Source organism: Melanerpes formicivorus, unplaced genomic scaffold (assembly GCF_026170545.1).
Source record: "Melanerpes formicivorus ecotype bairdi unplaced genomic scaffold, bMelFor1.0.p_v2 SCAF_80, whole genome shotgun sequence".
Lineage (NCBI taxonomy): Eukaryota > Metazoa > Chordata > Aves > Piciformes > Picidae > Melanerpes > Melanerpes formicivorus.
Window position 1 is genome coordinate 2,192,604 of NW_027142432.1, and position 25,200 is coordinate 2,217,803.

The 25,200-nt window shown below is 53.6% G+C and overlaps 1 protein-coding gene and 1 pseudogene across 1 annotated transcript; both read left to right on the plus strand.

Moving 5' to 3' along the window:
- Positions 1 to 4,598: 4,598 nt before the first annotated feature.
- LOC137454326 (zinc finger protein 135-like) lies at positions 4,599 to 5,952 on the plus strand (annotated as a pseudogene).
- A 10,090-nt stretch (positions 5,953 to 16,042) lies between these two features.
- Positions 16,043 to 16,975, plus strand: LOC137454438 (olfactory receptor 14A16-like). Its single transcript, XM_068164476.1, has one exon. The coding sequence runs from the start codon at positions 16,043 to 16,045 to the stop codon at positions 16,973 to 16,975; it is 933 nt and encodes a 310-aa protein (XP_068020577.1).
- Positions 16,976 to 25,200: the final 8,225 nt, after the last annotated feature.

Consider the following 25,200-nt stretch of genomic DNA (forward strand, 5'->3'; position numbering starts at 1 on the left):
GTAGTTCTAACTTTGCTTGCTGGTTCGAGAGCTTGGGGTCTGGGTCTGAGCTCAGGAGCTTGTTCCCTGAGCTCAGGGCTGCTTTTTGAGTTCAGGGTCTGGCTCTGGGGCTACTTCTTGAGCTCGGGGGTCAGGCTCTGGGCTTGGGAACTGGTTCTAGAGCTTAGGGGCTGGCTCTGAGGTGCAAGAGTTGAGCTGAAGTGGCACAGTGCCCTGCAGAGGCAAAAGCTTTTCCCTGCCAGTCAGCCATTGGAATCATCTCCCCAGGGCAGTGGTGGATTCCCCTGCAGGGCAGAGTTGGAAGGCTCAGCTTGGCAGGGGGCTGGGCCAGCTCCTTTCCAGTCCAGTGTCAGCTGGCAAGGTTGGAGCAGCTGAGCCTTGGGGTCCCTTGCAGCCTGGCATTGTGTGGCAGCAGAGCTGTGCTGCTGGTTTTGAGGACACTTGGAAAGCTTCTGGAGCATTTGTGCAGAGTGTGCAAGACATCCCTGAGCCTAGCAACTCCCTCAGCTCTCTTCAGAATGAACTCTGCAGAGCTGGAAGAGCTTTCCAGGAATTTGGCAGAGGTTGGAGTAATATGGAGGATTTTGGAAGGGATTTTGGTTCTCCTTCTCCTTGTCCTCTTCCTTGTCTTCCTCTGCCTCATCTTTTTCCTGCTCTCCCTGGAGGCTGCACTTAGACTCCTAGAATCCTGGAGTGGTTTGGGTTGGGAGGGAGCTGCAAAGGTGCTGCTGTCTCTGCAGTCAGCAGGGACATCCTGCACTAGCTCAGGTTGCCCAGAGCCCTGTCCAGCCTCACCTCGAACCTCTTCAGGCCTGGGACTTCAACCCCCTCCCTGGGCAACCTGTTGCAGTGTTAAAGCAGCCTCCTGGTGCAGAACTTGTTCTTCACCTCCAATCTCAATCTGCTCTGCTCTAGTTTACAAAGCCTGCAGGGACAGGACCAGAGGCAATGGCTTCAAACAGTCCCTCTGCAGCCTTCTTGTAGCCCCCTTGAGGTACCAGAAGGTCACTCCTAGGTCTCCACAGAGTCTTCTCCTCTCCAGGCTGATCACCCCCAGCTCCCTCAGCCTGTCCTGGTAGCAGAGCTGCTCCAAGCCCCTGATCATTTTTGTGTCCCTCCTCTAGGCCTTCTCCATCAGGTCCATGTCCTTCCTGTGTTGAGGGCTCCAGAGCTGGCTACAGTGCTGCAGGTGAAGTCTCAGCAGAGCAGAGCCAAGTGCCAGGATGGCCTCTGTCCATCTCTGGCCATGCTGCTTTTGGTGCAGCCCAGGCTGCCCTTGGCCTTGTGGGCTGCAGGCTCCCCCTGTCTGTTCCTGTGCAGCTTCTTGTCCAGCAGCACCCCCCAGTGCTTTTCTGCAGGGCTGCTTCCTATCCCCTCCTCCCCCAGCCTGTCCTGATTGTGAGGATTGTGCCAGGCCAGGGGCAGAGATGCTCTCTTTGAGCCTTGTGAAAGGAGTTGATGCCAAGCTATGCCCAGAGGGTTGGATAGAATTGGGCAGTTTCCATGGCTGTGCTGTTCAGAGCTGCATCCTACAGTGCAAAGCATCCAATCCACAACAATCCATAGTGCGCCTGGGCCATGGGACCCAAGCAACCTCCCTAGGCCAAAGCTTCTTCCAGAGCTCCACCAAAGCAGGCCAGAACCCCAGGCCCCAAATGCCTTCCCCCTCCCCCATGCCTCTCTGCCCCTCCTCCCCCCATCCCCAAGAGATGCAGTTACAGATTCTGGTAGGCAGCTCCCAGGTGAGCCAGGCCGCTGCAGGCCGCAGTTGGCAGCATTGCCAAGGCCTCAAAGCTCCTCTGCAGAGAGAGATCCCAGAAGATGTTGCTGGGAGCAGAGAGGAAGGGCAAAGGAGACTGGAAAGCCTGTGCTGTTCCTTTGTAGAGAGTGGGTGCAGGCCTTGTGGGAATGAACTAAGCTAGATGACACTTTGTGGTGTCCCTCTGGACTCTGCTGTCCTTTCTGGAGGTCTCTACTCTCTGGTGTAAGACATCCCAGTGCCTTCCACCCACCACAGGGGTTCTCCTCCACGCTCTCATCCAGGGGTTTCTGTAGGGCCCTACTGGCTGTGAAGATCAGCCCTGGGGACTTGGTGGGGTCGTGGGGATTTTGAGAGGGCAGCAAGTGAGTGGAGATGGAGCAATGGATGGAGAGATGGAGGGTGAAGGCTGCAGGGGGTGGGAGGGCTTAGTTCAGCAGCTGTGTGTCTCTGCCTGGCTCCTGCCTCCAATGGTGCTGGCAGCAGCTGACCCCTGAAGCTCAAAGCCCCAAACCCTGCCTGGCTCAGGACAGTCCCCTGACCCCTCCTGACATCCAGCACAGCCCAAGCAGGCACTCAGGGCTCCTAGCCACACAGCCCAGCCATCCCCCATGGCAGGAGTCACCTGAGGTCTCACTCCCTCTCTGTCCCCCTTCCTCTCATCAGTTGCTGCCTGAGGTGTCTGCAGGGTCCCTCCCCAGCCCTCATCTGTAACCTCCCCTTGGCTTGGTGCTGTTCTTTCAGCCCTCCAGCTGATCCCAGCCTTTAGTCTCAGGCCCCTTCCTTCCTTGTGCTGCTGCTTTCAGCCCAGTTCCTTAGATGCTTCCTCAGCCACAGCATTTCCCACTCCACCCTTCCAGCTGCAGTGGCAGTGGAGGTGGGGGACACAGGGCCATGGGACAGCCAAGGCAGTAGGGACATGGATGAGCTGGGAATGAGGGAAAGGCCTGAGAATGGTCAGGCAGGAATTAGGCCTTGTCCCCCAAAAAAGGGGAGAGGATGCAGGGCCCAGGTGGCAAATGAGTGTGCAGGGAATGGCAGAATCTGGCAGCATTTGAGGAGGTGAAAGGAGTGAATTGTGCTGCAGCTCTGCCTGTGTCAGCTGGGAGATGAACAGCAGCCCATGGGCACTGTGCCCTCCCACCAAACCTCCTTTTCTCTTGGGGATGTGGAGTGGCAGCTCCAGGGAACTGCAAAGAGCAAGCTGAGAGAAATGGTCAGGGAGAGAAGGAAGCCAAACCCTTTCCAGTGAGTCTCTTTGGGCTGCAGGTGTGTGAAGGGTGCTGGAGGTGTGAGGTTTGGGCAGGAGCCAGAGACTCCTCCAGCATCCCAGTGAGGGCTGAAGAGGTTTAGCAAGAAGCTGCCCAAGTCCCTTCCCCCTTTGCTGCATCTGCAGAGATCATGAAGCTCCCTTTTCAGTATTCCTAAGGTTGGAAGGGACCTCAAAGATCGTCAAGTCCAACCTGTTACCACAGACCTCACGACTAGAGTAGGGAGGACACTACTGCCCACTGCAGGCTTGAACTCACGACCTTCCCATTAAGAGTCTTATGTGCTACCAACTGAGCCACCGTACCAGTGTGTGTGTCCTGAGGGCTGCTGTGATCTTCAGTTGGGGAGTGGCCAGCAGAGAGGTGTGTGCAGGGCAGAGCTGAGCACAGAGTGTGTGGGGTGGGGGCAGAGCCAGGGAGGAGAGCTGGGTCCAGAGCAAGATCTGCTGTCAAATGCAGCTGCAGGCAGCAGAGCCCTGCGCAGGCAGTGGGAGGAAGCTTTAGGCAAGGCCTGGGAGAGGCTGTGTGGAGGCAGCTGTGTTGTGGTGCTGGCCTGCAGCTGTGTGCTGGGGGCTGTGTGCTGGGCAAGGAGCTGAGTCTGTACTTGTTGAGTCCTCCCATCTTGATCAGCCCTGGCTGTGTGCTGTGGCTGTGCTGCTGGGCTTGGGAGCTGCCTCCAGCAAGGCTGAGCTGTGCTGCCTGGTCCTGGACAGTGCTGAGCCATCCCTTGTAGGTCAGTGCTCCCCTCTGAGCCCTTTGCTTCTCTGTGGCAGGAGTTGTATCCCTCTCTCTCCATCATCCCTGCCCCTGTGTGCTGTGGAAAAGCAGAGTTTGCAGATCTGCCCCTTGGAGCAGCCCAACAGGTAAGAAACCCAGAGTGGGTTAACAGCAGGACCCCAGCCCCCAGGGCAGCTCCCAACCTCCTCCTGTCCAGCATATTTCACCTTTCCAGGAGCTTGAGGCACATCAGGTGTTGTGGGAGTTGATGAATGCTCCAGGCTGCTGGGGGTGAGTTGTGAGCAGGAGGTGATGTTTGGGGGTTGGGATTTGGAGGGTGGTGGGAGAAGGTTGGAGGTGGTTTGGTGTTCCTTGTTCAGTGCTGCTGCCTCCATTGTCTGAGCCAGGGGAGATCAAAGGACAGGGCTGGGCCAGGAACCACCCTGCCAATGCCACCAGGCTTGAGGAGAGTGGGACAAGACCACTTGTAAGCCCCAGGGTACCTCAGGGCACTGATCACAGGAACCTGGGGTATCAGCACTGGTATTGGAGGTCTGTGCCCACACTGTGGCAGAAAGTGAAGGTTTGAGGTCCCCTCTGCATTCTCTTCTGCAGCTGGGTGTTGGGAGTCAGGGAGTGTCATGACCCAGTCAGGATCTGAAGGTTTGAGATCCTGGGCTCAGGTGCTTCCATCTTCCTTATTGCAGAGCTGTGACCCCTTCCTGCCACAGTATGGCCTCACAGAAGGACCCAGGCAAGAGCTGGGTGGAGAAGCAGCACCCAGAGATCAAGTTGGAGAAGCCAATGTGCAGTCCCAAGGGAGAGGAAGATGAGGAGGAAAAAGAGGAAAAGATGGAGGATGATGCTGAGAATGACAACTATGAAAAGGAGGATGATGATGATGATGAAGGTGACCAGGATGAGAGGGAGGAATGTATGGAGGAGGATGAAGCCAGAGCAGGTCCCTCAGTGTCACCCAAAGAGCTGAATCAGTGCCCTGAGTGTGGGCAGAGCTTCCCAGATAGCTCAGATCTAGTGAAGCACCACTGCCCGCAGCCTGGCACTTGTCCCTTCATTTGTGGTGACTGTGGCAAGAGGTTCCGCTGGAACGCTGATCTCATCCAGCACCGCCGCACCCACAGTGGAGAGAAACCTTTCACCTGTGCTGACTGCGGCCAGAGCTTCAGCCAGCGCTATAATCTCACCCGGCACTGCCTCACCCACACTGGAGAGAAGCCCTTCTCTTGTGACAGCTGTGGCAAGCGGTTCAGGCAGATCTTTACTCTTAGGAAACACCACCTCACCCACAGCAGTGAGAAGGCCTTTACCTGCAGGGACTGCGGCAAGAGCTTCAAACACAGCTCCACTCTCACCATCCATCGCCGCATCCACACTGGAGAGCATCTGTTCCCCTGTGCTGAGTGCGGGAAGAGCTTCACCACGAGTACTGCATTCATCCAGCACCAACTCATCCACAGCGGGGAGCAACCGTACAGCTGTGCAGACTGCGGTAAGAGCTTCACCCAGATGGGGAATCTCGCAGAGCACCATCGTGTGCACACTGGCGAGAAATCATTCAGCTGTGCTGAGTGCGGCAAGGCGTTCAGCCATAGGCTCACTCTCATTGGGCACCACCGCACCCACACCTGTGAGAAGCCTTACACCTGTGCTGACTGTAGCGAGCGTTTCAGCCACAGGCGCTATCTCATTGCTCACCGCCGCACCCACACTGGTGAGAAGACTTACACCTGTCCTGACTGTGGCAAGAGCTTCAGCCGCAGGAGCAATCTCATTGTTCACTGCCGCACCCACACTGGTGAGAAGACTTACACCTGCCCTGACTGTGGCAAGAGCTTTAGCCACAGGAGCAATCTCATTGTTCACCGCCGCACTCACACTGGTGAGAAGCCCTACACCTGTGCAGCTTGTGGCAAGAGCTTCCGCCACCGGGGCACGCTCGTTGTCACCGCTGCACCCATACTGGTGAGAAGCTGTTCACCTGTGGTCACTGTGGGAAGAGCTTCAGCGAGAAGCGATCCCTCAGCAATCACCACTGCACCCACACCAGAGAGCAGCCTGCACTGGAGGGGCGGCATAAATCCACCTAGAATCTGTGGGGTAATCCTGACCCCTCTGAGAGGGCCTTTCCAGCACCAAAATCATCCCTTGTTCCTTTGCAATTCTCAGGGACTGGGGACACCAGCAGCAACCAACACCTCCTGCCCTTCTGAACACCAATTATTGCTAATGAGAACAATTACACTGCTGAGTCGGCACAGCTGCAGCTCCCAGTGGAGCTGGGCAGGGCTTTGCCAGGGTCTGTCTGGTTCTTCCCCAATGCTTTGTGTCTCCCTGGGGTAAGAAATCCTCTGTCCATTGACCAATTGTCTCAATAAAACCCAAAAGTTACCCAAATCCTGTCTGTTTGCTTTTATTTCAGATATCCCTGCCTCAATGCCTGAATTTTGGGGGCATTTGCTCCCAAAAGATGGGGTGGAGCTGTGTGCCCAGTTCAGGGAGGGGAAAATGAGGTTCTCAGAGGAGTCTTGAGGGGCATCTCAGAGGCATTCTGCAGGGGCTTTCAGGTGATCTTAGGTGTTTGGGATTTGGATGGTCCTGGGACTGATTTTTGAGATCTTTGGAGAGTGTAGGGGGAAGCTGATGGAGATCTTTGGAAGAACTCAGAAAGCTTCTGTTGGCTTTCCACTCTGGGGCTGGAACAGGTTGAAGAGCTGAGAAGAGGTTAAGCTGCCTGTTCCCCCCCAAAACAGAAGGGAGGGAAAAATAACACACAGAGGAACCAAAAAACCTTCTGGGTTGAGATAAGGACTTGAGACAACATCAACAGAGAAGAATCTAAATGAGATCCCATAATGCACACTGACCTGAGGCTGTTTGCAGAAAGAAGCACAGCAGTGAGCAGCAGCAGCCAGGAGTTAAACCCCTGCAGCCCTCCCCCTCAGCAAAGAGCCAGCACCTGAGAGCCAGAAGACAACAGCAGCAACCAGAACAGGAAGCCTCTCATGTTGCAATCTGAACTTCAAGCCCTGTAGTAGTTTGCTCCAGCCAGCACTGTCCCTGTGAAGGTGGCATGAGGCAGGATGGAGTAATGGCAGCAAATTTTCAACTTAACCTTTGACATTCCCAAGCCCTCATTCTGTGCCACCTGCACCATGCCCAGCAGCAATCAGCAGCACACCTCAGGCACTGTCCATTCTCACTCCACAGGAGGTCTCTTTGCAGTACCCAAAGGGCTGCTCACTGCAGGTGCTTTGCAGCTCCACTCTGTTCCAGCACAGTCTGGATCAGTCCATGCCCAGTCCAAATGCTGCAAATGCTGGGGCTGTGTTTCCACCTTTGGGGCAGTCTGAATCCAGTGACTCCTTCCATGCCTCCAAGTGAAAGCAAACTGTGGCTTGCATCCCAGTACTCAGCTTCCAACACATCCAGGTGTGGGGATCCTCCTGTCACACCAGAAACACAGATGGGTTCCACCCCTCATGGTTTGATGGTGTCAGAGCACTCTGGGCACCTGTATCTACTAAAGCTTTATCCTCTCATGGCTTCAACTTGCCAGGACATTGGTTCTGTACAGTCCAACAAACCAATTTGTCTCTCCCCTCCATCTGGTTGGAGGCAGAGCCCCTCTAATTCTGCCTTGGGTCCCTTGTATCTTGTGAAGATGCTTTGGGAGTCCCTTCAGGAGGACCAGAAGCAGTTTCAGCTTCCCTGCTCTTCTTAGGCCATTTCCCACTGGAAACTGAGGCAGCATCTCTGGGAGGACAATTCCCTTGTAAGTCACAGACTCCTGCAGCCAGGACTGGATTGGGTTTTCCTTTCCACTTCCTCACGTCCTCCCCGTGGTCACACAAGTAAAGCAGAGGGTGTGCTGTGCTGTGTGCCTCTCAGATTCTCTCCCTTGGACAGGGGAGCAGCTGCTCCTCATGGCTGAAACACAGGACTGTACAGGTGGGGAATAAAAGCTTCTTCTGGAGCTGATGGAGCTCCTGGGGCAGTTCCTTCACAGCTGAAACACAGGCCTGGACAGAGGAGAAGAGATTTCCTTTGCTTTGCTGGGGCCTGCTGCTTGTTTCATCCACTGTTTGTCCTTGGCCATCTTCCAAAGCCAGAGATAAGAACCAAGCCAGCAGCCCAGGCTCTTTCTCTTGTTCCCATGGGTACCCTGATCCCTCCTGGTCCTTTGCAGGATCAGCTGCTTTCCTTGTAAGCTTCTTTTTCCCTACAGGAGTGTTGCAGATGTGCCCTCAGGAATGAGCAGCAAGGATATCAATGAATAGATATATTGGTAGTCTATTGATATACAAACTATGCAGCAGGGGATTTAGTTTCCATTCACAGGCAGCAGTATTGGGTTGGTGGAACCACCTCTGCAGAACGTTTGTGCCTGGGCACTTCAGAAGAACCAAATGAGTTCTAGAATTTAGAGTTGAAACTGATTGGAAAAGCAGTGGGGGAGGGGTTTGTCGGTGACCGGCAAACCCTCAACCCAGGACAGTTTCAGCACTACCTGAACCCAAATTCTATAAAGCAAAGGTTTGGCTTCCTCACGAGCTGAGAACCTCATGAAATCTTTCCTTGGTGATGTGTTTAGAGTCCTGACAGCGCGGCACGGCTGTGCCCTCATGAGGAACTAGAGAACGGCGCCGACCGCGTGGCTGTGCCGCGGGGTTGCTGCTTCTCCCAGAGCACAAAGGTCCTGGAGCCTCCCAGGGGAAGCTTCAGAGGCTTTTGCCGCTGGCTCCACGAAGCGCAGCACCTGGCAAAGGTTCCCCGCTCTGGGGGCTGTAGCGCTTCAGGACCGGTGGTGCACAGGGGCTGCCATGGTTTCCTCCCGTGGTGATGGCTCATGTGGCAGTTGACCCCACGCTCCACGGCACTGCCCCCAGCCGGGCAACAGTGGCAATGTGCAGCGAGGCCTTCTGGAGCTGCTTCAAGTCCCGGGCGAGGCGGACCGTAGCGGCACAGAGACGCACGCAGGCATAGGCACGGACAGCAGCGTGGGGGGCACTTGTTTACCAAACAACTCCTATTTACCATTTGCCCCAAAGAATACTGCTCCAGTCAGCACCCACTGCTAACACAATAATTAACCAATCAACTGATACTCTGCCAAATGAGCATAAGCACACGCCATAAACAGGGTAAACAAACATGTAGCCTGGGCCTTGTTTGCCATAGGGGTGGAAACATGCCCAGGCAGATTGTTGACCTGGACTCAGTGGTGCCAAGGTCCCCCCGCCCAACTCCAGAAGGGAGGGGGGACAAAGGGGGTTTGAGTCACACACACAGAAGCATGTTCTGGTAATATTTGGGACACAATCCTGGTCATAAGCACCATTCACTATGAGGGGCAGCTGATCCTGGCATGAACTGGTTCTCTGACCCAGCTGCCATGCCTGTGGCACTGTCTGTAGGTCCAGAGACCTTCTCTTGCCCCTGAGCCCTCTGCACAGAGATGAGAAGGGCTCGAGAGGCATGGGCCAGGCCCAAGCACATTGCAGTGATTTCTGTCTCTCAGGAACTCCCAGGCTGACCACAGACTTTTCCCAAACTTTTCCCCAGCTGGGGAGGATTTTGCACTTGCTCAGGGCTGAAATTCCAAAGCACCAGAGGTAACCACAAGGCAGCTGCTTTCCTGCCTCATGTTGGGCTCCAGAAAAGGAATGTACTGGGTTCAGCTGAACCAGCAGCTTAATAAAACCTCTCTGCCTCCTCCAACACAGAACTGAGGGGGAAAGAACACCACACAAAACCTCTTTGTGTTGATACAGAAACAAATGAGAGAAGAGTTTCCTGAGCAAATCAGATCATCAGAATACAAAAGTACAGTGACCTCAGCCTGTGTGCAGAAAAGGCACAGTGGAAAGCAGCAGCAAGCAGCAGCAAGCAAGGCAAAAGCCCAAAGCAGGGAGCAGCTCCCCTATCCCTCCCTGTCCCACTGCCATCCCAGCAGAGCAGCCAACACCCAAAAAATCCCAGGACCCAGAGGCAGTAACTGGAACAGGGAACCTCCCATGCTGCAACCTGAACTTCAAGCCCCATCATCCTTTGCTCCAGCCAGCACTTTCATTTCTGAGGCTGGCATGGCTGCAGCATGGTCTGGATATGAGCAGCAGAGTCAACTCAACCCATGACAATCAGGAGCCCCTCCAAGCAAAATGGAAAGAGCCTCTCAGCTTCTGTGAACAACTTACACTGCTTTGAAGGCAGCTGGACTTGCCACATGGATGCATTAGCTGAGAACCCAGAAGAGCCCAAGGGGGCAGTGGAAGGTGACTTCAGAAGGATCCTTGAAGATGAAGCTCAGACTTCATGATTTGTAGCTAGAACCTTGGTATTTCCTACTGGGATCTCCTTTGGATTCAGAGCCCTGTGACAATTCACAGGGTCACAGGTGACAGGATGTTAGGGGTTGGGAGGGACCTCTGGAGATCTGTGAGTCCCCCTGCCAGAACAGGACCATAGAATCTAGTGCAGGTCTCACAGGAACACATCCAGACAGGGCTGGCAAGTCTCCAGAGAAGGAGACTCCACAACCTCTCTGGGCAGCCTGTTCCAGGGCTCTGTCACCCTTACAGTAAAGAAGTTCTTCCTGCTGTTGAAGTGGAACTTCCTGTGCTGCAGTTTCCATCCATTGCCCCTTGTCCTATCCCAGGGCACAAGTGAGCAGAGGCTGTCCCTTCCACTTGCTTCCTGACCCCCAGCCCTCAGATATTGATAAACATTGATCAAATGCCCTCTCAGACTTCTCCTCTCCAGACCAAACAGCCCCAGGCCTCTCAGCCTCTCCTCATCAGGCAGTGCTGCAGTCCCTTCAGCATCCTCACAGCCTCTGCAGCAGATCCCTGTCCCTCTTGAACTGGGGAGACCAGAATTGGATGTAATATTCCAGGTGGGGCCTACCCAGGGCAGAGTAGAGGGAGAGGAGAATCTCCCTGGATCTGCTGGCCACACTCTTCCAAATGCACCCCAGCATCCCATTGGCCTTCCTGGCCACCAGGGCACATTGCTGTCCCATGCAGAACTTGCTGTCCACCAGAACTTCCAGGTCCTCCATGGGCCTGCTCTCTATTTGTTCCCTTGAGTGCTGTAGGGTTCACATTGCTCTGGACATTGCATGGTGCAGATCACCTCTAGTGAATCTGAGGCTCCCCAGAAATTGCCAGTGGGTTCCTCTTAATCACATGGATCCTGTCCCAGCAGGCACTAGTGCAGGAGAAGGAACAGCAGACTGAAGAGAAGGAGAAAGGGAACTGAAAATCTCATCACCTGAATCTAGAAAGCAAGCCCTTGGTAGCAAATGTCCATTCTGGATGGACACAGAACACAACACAGAGAGCTGATGAGAGCAACTGCTGGGGGTGCACCAACTGCCCTGAGAAGCCTAAGGAAGGGCTGGAGGGGGGAGGGCATTCACTGGAATTCCAATACCTGATAATACCTCTTGGGCATACTGAGAATCACAGAATTGTCAGGGTTGGAAGGGACCTCAAGGATCATCCAGCTCCAACCCCCCTGCCATGGGCAGGGACACCTCACACCAGAGCAGGTTGCTCACAGCCACATCCAGCATGGCTTTCAAAGCCTCCAGGGATGAGACTTCCACCACCTCCCTGGGCAACCTGTGCCAGTGTCCCTCCACCCTCATGGGGAAGAATTTCTTCCTAACATCCAGTCTGAATCTCCCCACTTCAAGTTTTGCTCCATTCCCTCATGGAGCAAGTCCTATCCCTACCCAACACCCTAAAAAGTCCCTCCCCAGCTTTCTTGTAGCCTCCTTCAGATACTGGAAGGCCACAAGAAGGACTCCTTGGAGCCTTCTCATCTCCACACTGAACAGCTCCCACTCCCTCAGTCTGTCCTCATAGTAGAGCAGCTCCAGCCCTCTGCTCATCCTCATGGCCCTTCCAGCACCTCCAGATCATCCTTGTAATAGATGCTCCAGAACTGGACACAGAGCTCCAGATGGGGTCTCACCAGGGTGGAGCAGGGTGGGAGAATCACCTCCCTGGCCCTGATGGCCACATTTCTCTTGCTGCAGCCCAGGATACAATTGGCTCTCTGGGCTGCAAGTGCACACTGGTGGCTCATGTTGAGCTTGTGAATGAACACTTCCCTTAAGGATAATCCAGAATTAGAAGCACAGGATGGGGATGGAAGAGGCTCCTGATCCAAAGAAGAGACATTCCAAATGTGTCCAGAGATGCAACCTAACTGATTAGCGAACACTGACTGCCTGAAGTCAAGGCACCTCTGTGGGAAAAACACTCAGGCTGTGCATCCATCCAGGGACATCCATAGACATGGGTGAGAGATGGGAACAAAGCAGGATTGTGCAGGAAGGAGGAGCCAGCACAAATTCTGCACCATGAGGGTAGTGGAACACTGGAACAGGTTGCCCAGGGAGGTAGTTGGGGTCCCATCCCTGGAAATCTTCAAGGTGAGGCTTGACAGGGCTCTGGGCAACCTGATCTAGTTGAGGATGTCCCTGGGAAGGTTGGACAAGATAACCTTTGGAGGTCCCTTCCAGCCCAGCCCATTCTATGATCAGTGAGATATGGGAATCAAGCAGACTCTGCATGAAGTGCAAAAGGAAGACACCACCTGGGGCTTCTCAGAGCTCTGGGCCTGGCTATGGTTGTGGATTCCTGCCTTGGGCTTCAGTCTCAAGTTGGTTGGAGCAATAACCCTGAGCTTGTTCCCCTTTGTTTGCATGGCTGTTAGAGTGCAGGGCATGTGTGAGTGCTGGTCTGCTTGAGGGAGCAGAACAGGGGACAGCAAGGACCTCTCTGTGAAGAGCTGGGGCAAAGGTCACCTTCAAGAGCAGGCCCTAAGCCTCTGTCTTCTCCTAAGCTCCCATTGCAAGGACCAGGCCTAAGGCCTGTCTGCAGTTCATAGAGCAATATTGAGCAAGACTTTCCTGAGGTTCTTTTCCCTTCTTTCTGTTGCCTTTTTGAGACTCTTGAGTTTCTCATTCCATCAGCTGGGCAGGAGATGTTCTCCTCACCTTTCACTACATGTTTTGGAATCTCTTGGGTGACAAAGTCACCAGACATTGGTTTGGTCACCAGCTGTGTTCAAGCTTTTCCCTTCACCTTGTAATCACAGAAACACAGAATCACCCAAGTTGGAAAATATCTCAGAGATCATCAAGTCCAACCTACCACCAAACACCCCCTGACAGCTAAACCATGGCTCCAAGTGTCACATCCAATCTTTTTTTGAACACTTCCATGGATGGTGACTCCACCACCTCCCTGGGCAGCACATTCCATTGGTCAGTTCCTCTTTTTGGGAAGAACTTTTTCCTCATCCTGAGCCTAAACCTCCCCTGGTGTGGCCAATTATGAAATATTAATAACAACCATAACAGGGCTCCTTCCCAGTACAGATTGTGTCCACACCCAGCAGAGGCTACACCACCTGAAGCCTTCTAACCACTTCTCTGGGACTCCTCCCAGTACCACCTATATTCCCTTTCCCACTTCATGACAGATTGGGCCCCATCCCACTACAAACTGTCTGCCAGTTGTTTGGAGCTGGATGGTCTTGTGTGTCCCATTCCCAGTCAGAAAGGCACTACAGGGTTTGAGAGGAACCATTCAAAATAACTGGGATGGACAAACGCTGCACACAGTGAAGAAGGCCAACTGCAGCTGGGCTATGGCAGGAGGAGTGTGGCCACCCAGACACAGGAGTTGTCCTCCCCGAGGACTCAGAGCTGCTGCGGCCACATCTGGATGCTTGGTGACTGGGTGTGGGAATGTCCAGTCTGAAGGAACAGAGAGGAACTGAAGGGACTGCAGAGGAGATCTGCCAGGATGGGAGCTGACATGTCTGTGGGGAGGCTGAGGGACCTGGGCTGCTTCAGCCTGCTGAATGGAGGCTCAGGGCACTGCCAGCGCGGGGTGCACATGGCTGAAGGGTGCTTTCAGAGAGGATGGAGCTCTTCTGGGGAGTGGGGAGAGAACAAAACCTCCACACAGTGCAGCTTGGAAGGTTCATTGTGGAGATGAGACCAAAGAAATGTCCCTCAAAGGGCAGAGCTGCTATGCATGAGGCCATCCAGAGGTGTCAGGAAATGGCAGGGAGAGCACAGACAGCTCAGGGAAGGGATGGAAATGGCAGGGGGAGAGCTGACTGGGGAAGCAAGATTGGTGTCATCAGCCTCAAGGGAAAGAGCTGCAGGCATGGGACAGTGTAGGAGAGGCTGCAGTAGGGATGGCCAAGGGCCCTGGCAAGGCTGAATGGCCAAACAGGACCAAGGCCTTTATTCCCTTGGCGCTGGCAGTTGCCTCTGCCACCAAGGCCTGTGAGGAGAAACTTGGCTTTGAGGCATTGAGGTTCTTCTATTCCAAGGGCAGTGGTCAGGGCTTGGCCTTTCTGCTTCCTAGACCAAAGGCAAGTTTTTCTGCCCTGTACTTTGCCTTTGTCTCCCTGCAATCCTGGCCTCTAACAAGCTGCTCTAACGAGTCCCTGGGGAGCCTTTGTCAGTAACAAGCCTCAGTGAGGCCAATCAGTGCTTCAAGGTACTTTGGAGTTTTCTCCTGACTTGGACTTCTTGAGAGGCTTCTTGGCAGTACCTTGGCAGAGTCTCCTGGCAGTACCTAAGGATGATGTAATCAGACTCAAATACTCCATGGGGCTCATTAAATACTGCTGAACCTCTAATTATTGCCAAGGTATCTGCAGCTAATTGGAGAGGTTTTTATTGCACAAAGTATCTGATAGAAACTATTTTTAAAGGTACATTTCAGTCCTTCTCAGCAGGAGTTGTCTCTTTGCAAGCAAACCATAAAAATATCTGTCAAGGTCCCACCCTGGCCACTGCTCATCCCAACTCCCCACTGACCCCTGAGGAGCCCAGAGCCACAGGTGAGGGACAGGATCTGCGTTGCCAGGGGCTGGAGGTCAGGACTTGGCCCTTTGGATCAATGAAACCCCTCCAGGTTTCCTCAGCTGCAGAGCCACCTTTAGCTGCTTGTCCTGACCTGTCAGCACTGCCTCACTTCTCTGCTCTCACCACAGCCTGGAGATGCTTCAGTGCCTCCAGTGATGCTCCCCTTGCATCCACTGTATCCTGCTCTAACCAGACCCTGGGGACACTTTCCCAGTATGCTTCACTGGGACCCATTAAGAGTAGAAGAAACTTCAGAGTTTGAAACTGACTTTGACTTCTGGAGAGGTTTCATCAGCTTCTCAGTCTCTGAGGTTCATGGACTTGGCAGCAAAGCCACCAGAGGGATCCTTTAAAATACCTGGGCTGGTCCTTTTGTGCTGAGCCAGGCCAGGCTCCTGGGCTGGAAGGTGTTGCTGGCAAGCAGGCAGCACTGCAGAGAGACAGCTCTGACCAGAAGCTGCTCCTCTGCACAGCACAGCAGGGCTGATGACACTGCCAGAGGATCTCAGAGAGATGAGGAAGGCAGAGAGAGCTTTGAGGTGTCCAGGACTGGGAGAGTGACTGAGAGCTCGCTGGAGGAAAAGTCAATGCTGTAGCTCCTGGAGGCATCTCCATCTTGGCAGCTGATGCTCAGCTGAAGGCTCCTGGAGTGTGCACACAGAAGGAGGACCAAAGCCCTTCAGTTCCATCCTATGAGCAGCAGTGAGCAGAGCTGGGTAGGGAGAAGGCTTCACCCCCATCCCCTCTGCCTTTCTCTCTTCCCTTCACTGTCTCTGCAGCACTGCAGACCTGCTCCCTCTTTCTCCACCTCTCCATGGGTGTGGTGGTTTTAGACTCTGTCTTTTAAATATAGTTGTACCATAACAATTCTCTCTCTCTTCTGATCTCAGCTGTTTGGCTTCACTCAGGATACATCCCCTGCTTTGGCTGGCCTTGGCTAAGTCTAACCCACTGCTTTTTTTCTCTCTCCACTCCTCCTTTCTCTATTGGAACAGGAGATTAGAGGGTAGGGGCAGTGGAACAGCTTCCCCGGTCTCTGACCAGGGGGATTTCATGTCATTTGCTAATTGTAAATACCTGTCTAATATTGTCACTGCTGTATGTTTTGTACCTGTTCATTGCATTCCATTGTTGAGTGTAGCTCTTGCTTGTCAATGCAGCTTCATTTGCTTCTGACTGAGGGGAAATTTTCACGGCAAAATTCTGTCTCCCTGCTGCATTTGAAGCTGTGATGAACTCTGACATGGGCTGGTAGTGTTGGTACTGAGCTGATCCACTGTTCATGCAGCTCAGGGAGGGAGGCTGAGAGAAGTGTGCCCTAATTTGTCACTGCCTTTCCCTCCTTGCACAGGTCTCCATGGCCAGAGGCAGTAGATGGCCAACAGCAGCTCCATCACCCACTTCCTTCTCCTGCCATTCTCAGGCACAAGGCAGCTGCATCTCCTGCACTTCTGGCTCTTCCTTGCCATCTACCTGGCTGCCCTGCTGGGCAATGGCCTCATCATCACCACCATAGCCTGGGACCACCACCTCCACACCCCTATGTACTTCTTCCTCCTCAACCTCTCCTTCCTTGACCTGGGTGCCATCTCCACCACTGTGCCAAAATCCATTGACAATTCCCTGAGGCACTCCAGGGACATCTCCTATGCAGGATGTGTTGCTCAGGTCTTTCTGTTTGTATTTTTCATTTCAGCAGAGTATTCTCTCCTCACCACCATGTCCTACGATCGCTATGTTGCCATTTGCAGACCCCTGCACTATGAGACCCTCCTGGGCAGCAGAGTTTGTCTCCACCTGGCAGCAGCTGTCTGGGGCTGTGGCTTTCTCTATGCTCTGCTGCACACAGTCAATACATTTTCCCTGCCCCTCTGCCAGGGTAATGCTCTGGAGCAGTTCTTCTGTGAAATGCCCCAGATCCTCAAGCTCTCCTGCTCCACATCCTACCTCAGGGAGGTTTGGCTTATTTTGGTCAGTTCCTGTTTATTCTTTGTCTGTTTTGTGTTCATTGTGGTGTCCTATGTGCAGATCTGCAGGGCAGTGCTGAGGATCCCCTCTCAGCAGGGACGCCACAAAGCCTTTGCCACCTGCCTCCCTCACCTGGCTGTGGTCTCCCTGTTTATCACCACTGGCTCCATTGCCTACCTGAAGCCCTTCTCCATCTCCTCCCCATCCCTGGACATGGTGGTGTCAGTTCTGTACTCAGTGGTGCCTCCAGCAGTGAACCCTCTCATCTACAGCCTGAGGAACCAGGAGCTCAAGGCTGCCCTGAGCAAACTGATCCCTGGATGCTCTCAGAAGCAATAAACTCTTTGTCTTCTCCTGCAGAGTAGTTCTGAGGTCACTCAGTGCAGGCCCAGTCTGGCTGCTGAAGTTCTGGCTGCTGGTAGGGCTGTTCCCCTTGGGAGAATGTTGTTCCCACACAAATGTCTTTCTTCAGACCATTTCTGGTTCAGTGTTGTCCTGTCTGGTGTGACCCAGAGGCTGAAGACATGAGGAGCTGTGCTCCCTATGTGTTCATTATAATAAAGAACCCTGCAGGGAGTTGTTTCTCTTGAGTTCCTTCCTCCAAGGTTTCTGTGGAGCTGCAGGGCAGTGCCTGTGTGCAGAGGTGGAGGGGCAGAGTCCCAGCAGAGCAGTAGTGCCAGGGAGCCTCAGCACTTGGGCTGTCCTGAGCTGCTCTTACTTTCCTTCCACTCTCTCCTGCTGAGCCTCTGTGCTGGGGTAAGTCCTGAGTGCTCTAGCAGCTTGGGTACCTTGCGATGCTGACCCCCTTCCTGTAGAGACTCAGCCCTTTAACCCCTCCCAGTACACACATGTCCTCATCCCAGTAAAAATTGGACCATACTGACCTCTTCCTCTGCAGTCTGGGTCCCATCCTAGTATAGAATGTGTGCCCTGGCTCCCTTCTGTAAGGAAAACTTCTCTTGATTTAGATGTTCCTGTTCACAATGGAGACAGAGGAGTTTAGTAAAGCTTTATTTGAATAAAGGGAGAGTCCACAGGACAATTCCTGGTGGGGTCTCTCAAGTTGCTGGGAGTCACAGCTCCCTTTTTATCCTGAATCCCTGGATGCAAATTTCCCTCTGCCTTTCCCCACTGGCTCAGGTGCTCAGGCTTTACAGTCTTTCCTGAACTGCCTACTGCATGACCCCCCTCACATGCAAGCCCCCCCCCCCCATTACATACATCCTATGTTCATTTAAATTATGTTCTTCATGACTCTGGGTGGAGAAGTTAACAGTTAGTAGTCTGTTAAGCTTGTGCTCTGATCTGAAAGTTGAAGAGTTTAGGCTGTGTTCAGCATCCTGTCAGCCTCTGACAGCCTCCCACTGATTTACCATGATAAGTAAGACAAGGGTGCCTTGCAGAAGCTCCTTTGTTGTTTATGCACATAGGTAAGGGGAACTGTCTGGTTCCCCCCTTCCTCTTCCTACCTTCTTCAGACAACTATTCCTTTGTAAAGACACTGATTACTTTTAATCCCATCATTTCTCTGTGACAGCTACACCTATTCCAGTACAAACTGCACACCTTCATGTCCTCTCAGTACAGTCTAGGCCCTGTCCCAGTCCAAACAGGGTCACTTCAATCCCTCCAAGTACACATTAGGCCTTGTCCCAATACAAATTGGAAGCCCTTATCCCCTCCCAGTGCAGACTGGAGTCCATTCCCTTGCAACCCTTGGGCCCCTTCCCAGTCCCAGCTGCACCCATCCCATCACAAACTGGATATGCTGATCCCAGTGCAGTGCTGGAGTGCTCCTAGTACAAATGAGATCCCATTGCTGTCTCCCAGTACAGTCTGAGTCCCATCCCAGTACAAAGTCTATCCCCTGGAAGCCCTGATTCCATCCCAGTACAGACCAGAACACATCTCTGTGTGCACTGATACCCTGATGCCATCCCACTTCAGACTGGGGCCCCCTCCAGGTACAAACTGAATCTCTTTGATGTCTCCCAGTACAGATTTGGCCTCATTCCAGTACAAGCTGAATCCCCTGGTCCCCTCCCAGGACAGACATGGCCTCATTCCAGCACAAACTGGATCATCTGATTCCATCCCAGTACACACTGGGTCCCATTCCAGTGCAAAGTGAATTCCCTGATCCCCTCCCAGTATCTACTGCATCCCTCCCTGTGTTAACTGTATCCTGACTCCAACCCAGTAGAGACTGCTCCCCCTGCCCATTATAAACTGCATCCCTGATCCCATCCCATTATAACTGAAGATCTTCCCCAGGAACTGGATCCAGTGGCATCCCCCACTGCAGACTGGGGAACATCCCAGTGCAAATCCCAGATTTCCTCCCAGTACAGACATGAGCTCATCCTGGAGCAGAGTGGAATCCCTTCCCCCCTCCCAGTGAAAAACAGAGAACACCTCAAACTTCTTTCCTGAGCTCTGACCTCCCTTCTCTGCACTCCCCCACCCCTGACTGATTCTGCTTGGCCCCTGGCACAGGACAGGGGATGGGAGCTCCCAGAGCAGCCTGGAAGAGAAGCAGGAGGTGAACTGTGGCTGAGCAGCTCACAGATACAATGTGGAGATCGTAGGCAATGCTGTGGGCAGCTCAGCTGTGCCTCAGGATCTCCTGCACAGCAGCAGGCACAAGGCTGGGCAGGGGCTGGGAGGTCACTGCTGGCTTAGCAGCTGATAGGGCAGCAGCAGGAAGAGGGCAGGAAAGGGACTGGGAGGTCACTTCTTGCTGCAGCAGCTGAGAGGGCAGCCCCTGGCTCCTGGCTGGCCTCTGTGCTTTTGGCCTCCCAGCAGGCCAGCAGAAAGCAGGTGGTGAGCAAGGGACTTGTGTGACTCCCTATCCCTGAGCACCTGGTGGCCCTTGCAGGAAGAGCTTTGGAGCTGGGCTGTCACCTCCCTGCCACCTGAGGCCCGAGGGGACAGCAGCAGGGATAGGGCATGGCTGTGGCTGCTGGAGAAGCTGAGAGGCAGCAGCAGGGACCTGCCTTGGAAGGCCAGGGAAAGGTTTCTTGTGCCTGCTCAGCTGCCAGGCCACAAGCAGGATGAAGCTTTCGGCCACAACTGGGACATCAGGGATGGCAGAGGAGCTCCTAGGGCAGGAGGAGCCTCATGGCCCTGAGGTGATTGTGAGGCCACTGCAAAGTCCAGTCCCTTTGTGCCATTGGCAAGCAACAGGAGCAGGAGGTGACCTGTGGCTGAGCAGCTTATGGACACAAGGGAGGAGATGGGTGGCAATGCCATGGGCAGCTCAGCTGTGCTTCAGGCTCTCCTGCACAGCAGCAGGCTCAGGGCTGGGCTGGGGACTGTGCCATCCCTTGTGCCTGCCAAGCTGAGAGGAAGCAGCAGGGAGGTGCCTTGGGTTTTGCTTTGCAACTGGAGGTTCTGCTCAGTGCCCAGGCAGAAAGGCCTCTGGCAGAGACCATTGCCAATGGCCTGGGATGGAGCAGAGCCTGAGCAGAGTGCAGAAGGCCAAGTGCAGCTGGGCTGTGGCAGGAGGAGTGTGGTCATCCAGACACAGGAGTTGTCATCCCCTGCACTCAGCACCCCTGGGGCCACATCTGTATTCTTGGTGTCCAGCTTTGGGACTTCTGCTCTGAAGGAGTTTTGAAGAGCCTGAGAAGCTTCAGAAGATATCTGCAAGGACTGGGATGGAGAGCCTGAGGGACTGGGGCTTCTGTAACATGGTGAAGTCCAAGCTCAGGGCACTACAGATGCAGTGTGCACATGCTTGAAATCTGGGGATGATGGAGCTTCTGTTGGTTGTGAGAAGGGAAGAAAACCTCCATAGAGTACAAATTTTAAGGTTCAGAGTGGAGATGAGGACAAAGAAAAGTCACTCAGAGGGGATCCTTGTGGTCCAAGATGTCCTGGATCTGTGTTTCAAGAAGTGGCCATGGAGAGTAGAGACAGAGCAGGGAGGGTACAGAAATGTCATGGTGAGAGCTGCTAGGAAAGCAAGATGGGTGTCAAGAGCATGAAGGAAAAGAGCTGCAGGCATAGGGTAGTGAAGCACCACCTGCAAGGCTGACAGCTCAACAGGACTGAGGTCTTTCTCCTCCTGTCTATGGCAGTTGCCTCTCCCACCAAGGCCAGGGAGATGAAATTTTAGCTTGAGCCTCTGCAATTGGCTGCCAGGCTCTGTGGTCAGGGCTTGGTCTTTCTGCTGCAGAAACCAAAGCAGGTGTGGGGGACAGTGTAGGACAACCTGTGGTGGGGATGGCAATGGGCACTGGCAAGGTTGGAAGTCATCAGGAGAACCCAAGGCTTTGCCTTCTTGGCTGTGGCAGTCATCCACCACCAATGGATGTGAGGAGACTTCCTAAGGCACCAGGGGGTCCTCACTGCTTCCTTAAACACCCCCAGGAAGGCTGGGGACTGTCATCCCCTTGTCCTTCTCTCAGCATCACAAACCCCACAGCCCACAGCACCTGAGGAGCCCTGACCCATACATGAGGGACAGGATCTGCCTGCCCAGGCACTGTGGTCAGGGTTTGGCCTTTCTGCTCCATAAACCAAACTCAGAGTTTGCTCTCCTGCACTTTGCCTTTGTCTGCTGCAATCATGGCCTCCACTGAGCTGCTCTAAGGAGCCCTTGGGAGGCTTTGTTGGTAATGCCCCTCAGTGGGGCCAATCAGTGCTTCAAGGCACTTTGTGTTTTCCTTCTGACTTCTGAAGAAGTTTCTTCAGTCTTCTCTCAGTACCTGAGGTTCCTGCAATGAGTCCCAAGTGCCCTAAGGAGATGTTTGTGTCTCTGCAATCTTCTTCAGGATTTCAAAGTGCACCTCACAAAGCTCAATTTTGTATGTCAAAGATAAAATATTTTACTCCATTTCAGTTCAGAGCAGAGATGATAATTCCCCAAGTGACACTGACCCAGGCTGTCTCAGCAGGACATCTGCACTTGCAGGAACATCTGTCCTTCAGTCTGACATTGAATGGACAACTTTGCTCCCCACCCTCCCCAACCTCCCCATTGCTGTCACTGCCCACCTGGGGCTTACAAGGTGATTCAGCAGAATGTGTTCTGATCCAAGAGCCTCTGAATGACAGAGTGGATAGGGACAAGGCTGACCCTGACTGACTGCAAGGGATCCTGAATTCGAATCTCTTCCTATGGCTGTGCCTAGAGAGAAGCACCAAGCACACAGACACAGGGACAGAGCTGGCTGGGTTCAGTGCAAGATAGAAACCTTGCCCGTGGTGACAGCAAAGATGTCTGTGATAAGACACAGAGAGGTGGAGAAGTGGCTAGCTGAGGGTGCCCTGGAGTTTGGTTTCCTTCTGCTGGAGCTCAGGGCAAACACTCACAAAGCTTCAAAATTCTTAGGGCACAAGAACTGAGCCTGGAGAAGTCTGACTTGGTGCAGGCCCTTGGTGCAGGTTGTGCCTGAGAGATGTCTGTGTGGGGGAGATGCTGGACACAGCTGCTGTGATCCAGGAGAGCTCCAAGGCTCTGGCTTTAGGGTCACTGTTTTCAGAGGGGGAGATCATTGACTTTCATCAGGTGTTTCTCTGAGCTGCATAACCTTGGATTCTGAATTATTCTGGGATCTTTTTCCACATGCACAGACCCTGAAATTTTTGACCTCCAAAGTTTTCTATCAGCTCCCTGTTGGCTGTGATCCAAGCACAGATGCACTGAGCTGGCAGGAGGTGACAAACCCCCAAGCCATAGAGAGAGCAGTGCAAGGCTGGGAGAGCCACGGTGCAGCACACCAAGGACACCTCTCAGTGCTCTATTTCTGTCTGTCCTGATCCATACCTGGCTTACCCTGGGCTAGTTCATGGCCTAGGAACGGGGGGAGGGGAAAACCCATCAGGTTTTGAGTAGGTTTCCTGTGACAGGGGGACTATGCCAGCACAATCTGCCCTGTGACTTGAGTTCATTTCTCTCAGCCAGAGAGTGGCTGTGTGGTTGCCTCTTGTCTCTGTGCCTCTCAACAGAGAATGTCATCATCCAATCAGAATAGGAAGGAAATGTGGTGCTTCCTTAGCCTCTGAAGTCTTCTTCAGTATACAAGAAGGGCCTATTCCCCAAAGGTGAAAAGATTCTAGGAAGGGAATTGGCAGGTCTCATTGATAGGGCTTTAAACTAGATTTGAACGGGGAAGGGGCTGAAACCAGTCCTCCAGGCAGGAGTCTGGGGGTGAGAAGCTGGAGCCAGGGCTGAAACCAGCAGCCCAACTGCAGTACATGTACACTAATGCACGAAGCATGGGTAACAAACAAGAGGAGCTGGAAGCCTTGCTGCAGCAGGAAAGTTATGATGTAGTTGCCATCACAGAGATGTGGTGGGACGACTCACATGACTGGAGCGCTGCAATTGATGGCTACAGGCTCTTCAGGAGAGACAGGCAAGGAAGAAGGGGTGGAGGGGTGGCCCTGTACATCAGGAAGGCACTAGATGCCATTGAGACGGAGATTAGGGACAATCAGGTTGAGTGCCTGTGGGTGAGAATTAGAAGGAAGACCAGCAGGGCAGACATCCTGGTTGGAGTCTGTTATAGAACACCCAACCAGGAGGAAGAAGTTGATGAAGCATTCTATAGGCAGCTTAGGGCTGTCTCAAGATCTCCGGACTTTGTTCTCATGGGCGACTTCAACCTGCCTGACATCTGCTGGGAACTCAACACGGCAGGGAGGAGACAGTCTAGAAGGTTTTTAGAATGCATGGAGGACAGCTTCTTATCCCAGGTGCTGCGAGAGCCTACCAGGGGCAAGGCTATGCTTGACCTCCTCTTCACCAACAGGGAAGGACTGGTGGGCGATGTGGTGGTTGGAGGGTGTTTGGGGTCCAGTGACCACGAGATAATTGAATTCTCGGTTTTTGGTCAAGCCAAGAGGGGCGGCAAGAAGACCTCCACTCTGGACTTCCGGAGGGCAGACTTTGGGTTACTCAAAGAACTAATTCAGAGGGTTCCTTGGGATAAAGCCCTTAAAAACAAAGGGGTCCAGGAGAGCTGGACCTACTTCAATGAAGAATTGTTGAAGGCTCAGGGACAGGCTGTGCCAGTGTGCCAGAAGATGAGCCGCCAGGGCAGACGGCCAGCCTGGATGGTTCATGAACTTTTAATGGAACTGAGGGAAAAAAAGAGGGTGTATCACCTTTGGAAGCGAGGGGAGGCAACCCACAGAATGTTTAAGGATGTTGCTAGGTCTTGTAGGAAGAGAATTAGGGAGGCAAAAGCACACTTGGAGCTTAAACTGGCCTCTACTGTGAAGGACAACAAAAAGTCCTTCTATAAATACATTAATAGCAAGAGGAAGGGGAAGGAAAACCTCCACTCCTTGGTGGATACGGAGGGGAACATTGTAACCAAGGATAAGGAAAAGGCAGAGATACTTAACACCTTCTTTGCCTCAATTTTTACTAGAAGGGCAGAACGTCTTCCTGACAGCTGGCCTGCAGAGCTAGCAGAAGGAGCCAGGGAGCTGCACAGTTTCCCTATGTTCCATGAGGAGGTGGTTGGAACTCTCCTTAGCAGCTTGGATCCCCACAAGTCCATGGGACCAGATGGGATTCATTCTAGGGTGCTGAGAGAGCTGGCAGATGAGCTGGCCAAGCCACTCTCCATAATTTTCCAGCAGTCCTGGCTCACTGGCGAGGTCCCAGAGGACTGGAAGCTGGCCAACGTGGTGCCCATCCATAAGAAGGGCCGGTTGGATGAGCCAGGGAATTACAGGCCTGTCAGCCTGACCTCAGTGCCAGGCAAGATCATGGAACAGGTCATCCTGAGTTCAATAACACAACACTTACAGGATGGCCAAGGGATCAGGCCTAGCCAGCATGGATTTAGGAAGGGCAGGTCCTGCCTGACCAACCTGATCTCCTTCTATGATCAGGTGACCCGCCTGGTGGATGTGGGGAGGCCTGTGGATGTAGTCTACCTGGACCTCAGCAAGGCCTTTGACACCGTCCCCCATAGCAAACTGCTGGCCAAGCTGTCAGCCCATGGCTTGGACGGGAGCACACTCTGAGCTGGGTTAGGAACTGGCTGGATGGCCGAGCCCAGAGAGTGGTGGTGAATGGTGCCACATCCAGCTGGAGGCCAGTCACTAGTGGTGTGCCCCAAGGATCAGTGCTGGGCCCTCTGCTCTTTAACATCTTTATTGATGAGCTGGATGAGGGCATTGAGTCCATCAGCAGTAAATTTGCTGATGACACCAAGCTGGGGGCAGGAGTTGATCTGTTGGTGGGTAGAGAGGCTCTGCAGAGGGACCTCGACAGGCTGGACAGATGGGCAGAGTCCAACGGCATGAGACTGAACACATCCAAGTGCCAGGTTCTGCACATTGGCCACAACCCCATGCAGTGCTACAGGCTGGGGTCAGAGTGGCTGGAGAGCAGCCAGGCAGAGAGAGACCTGGGGGTACTGGTTGATGGTAGGCTGAACATGAGCCTGCAGTGTGCCCAGGCAGCCAAGAGGGCCAATGGCATCCTGGCCTGCATCAAGAACAGTGTGGCCAGCAGGAGCAGGGAGGTCATTCTGCCCCTGTACACTGCACTGGTTAAGCCACACCTCGAGTCCTGTGTCCAGTTCTGGGCCCCTCAG

Excerpts from the sequence above, each read along its gene's own strand:
- LOC137454438 (XM_068164476.1), top strand. The coding sequence starts at position 16,043 with ATGGCCAACAGCAGCTCCATCACCCACTTCCTTCTCCTGCCATTCTCA.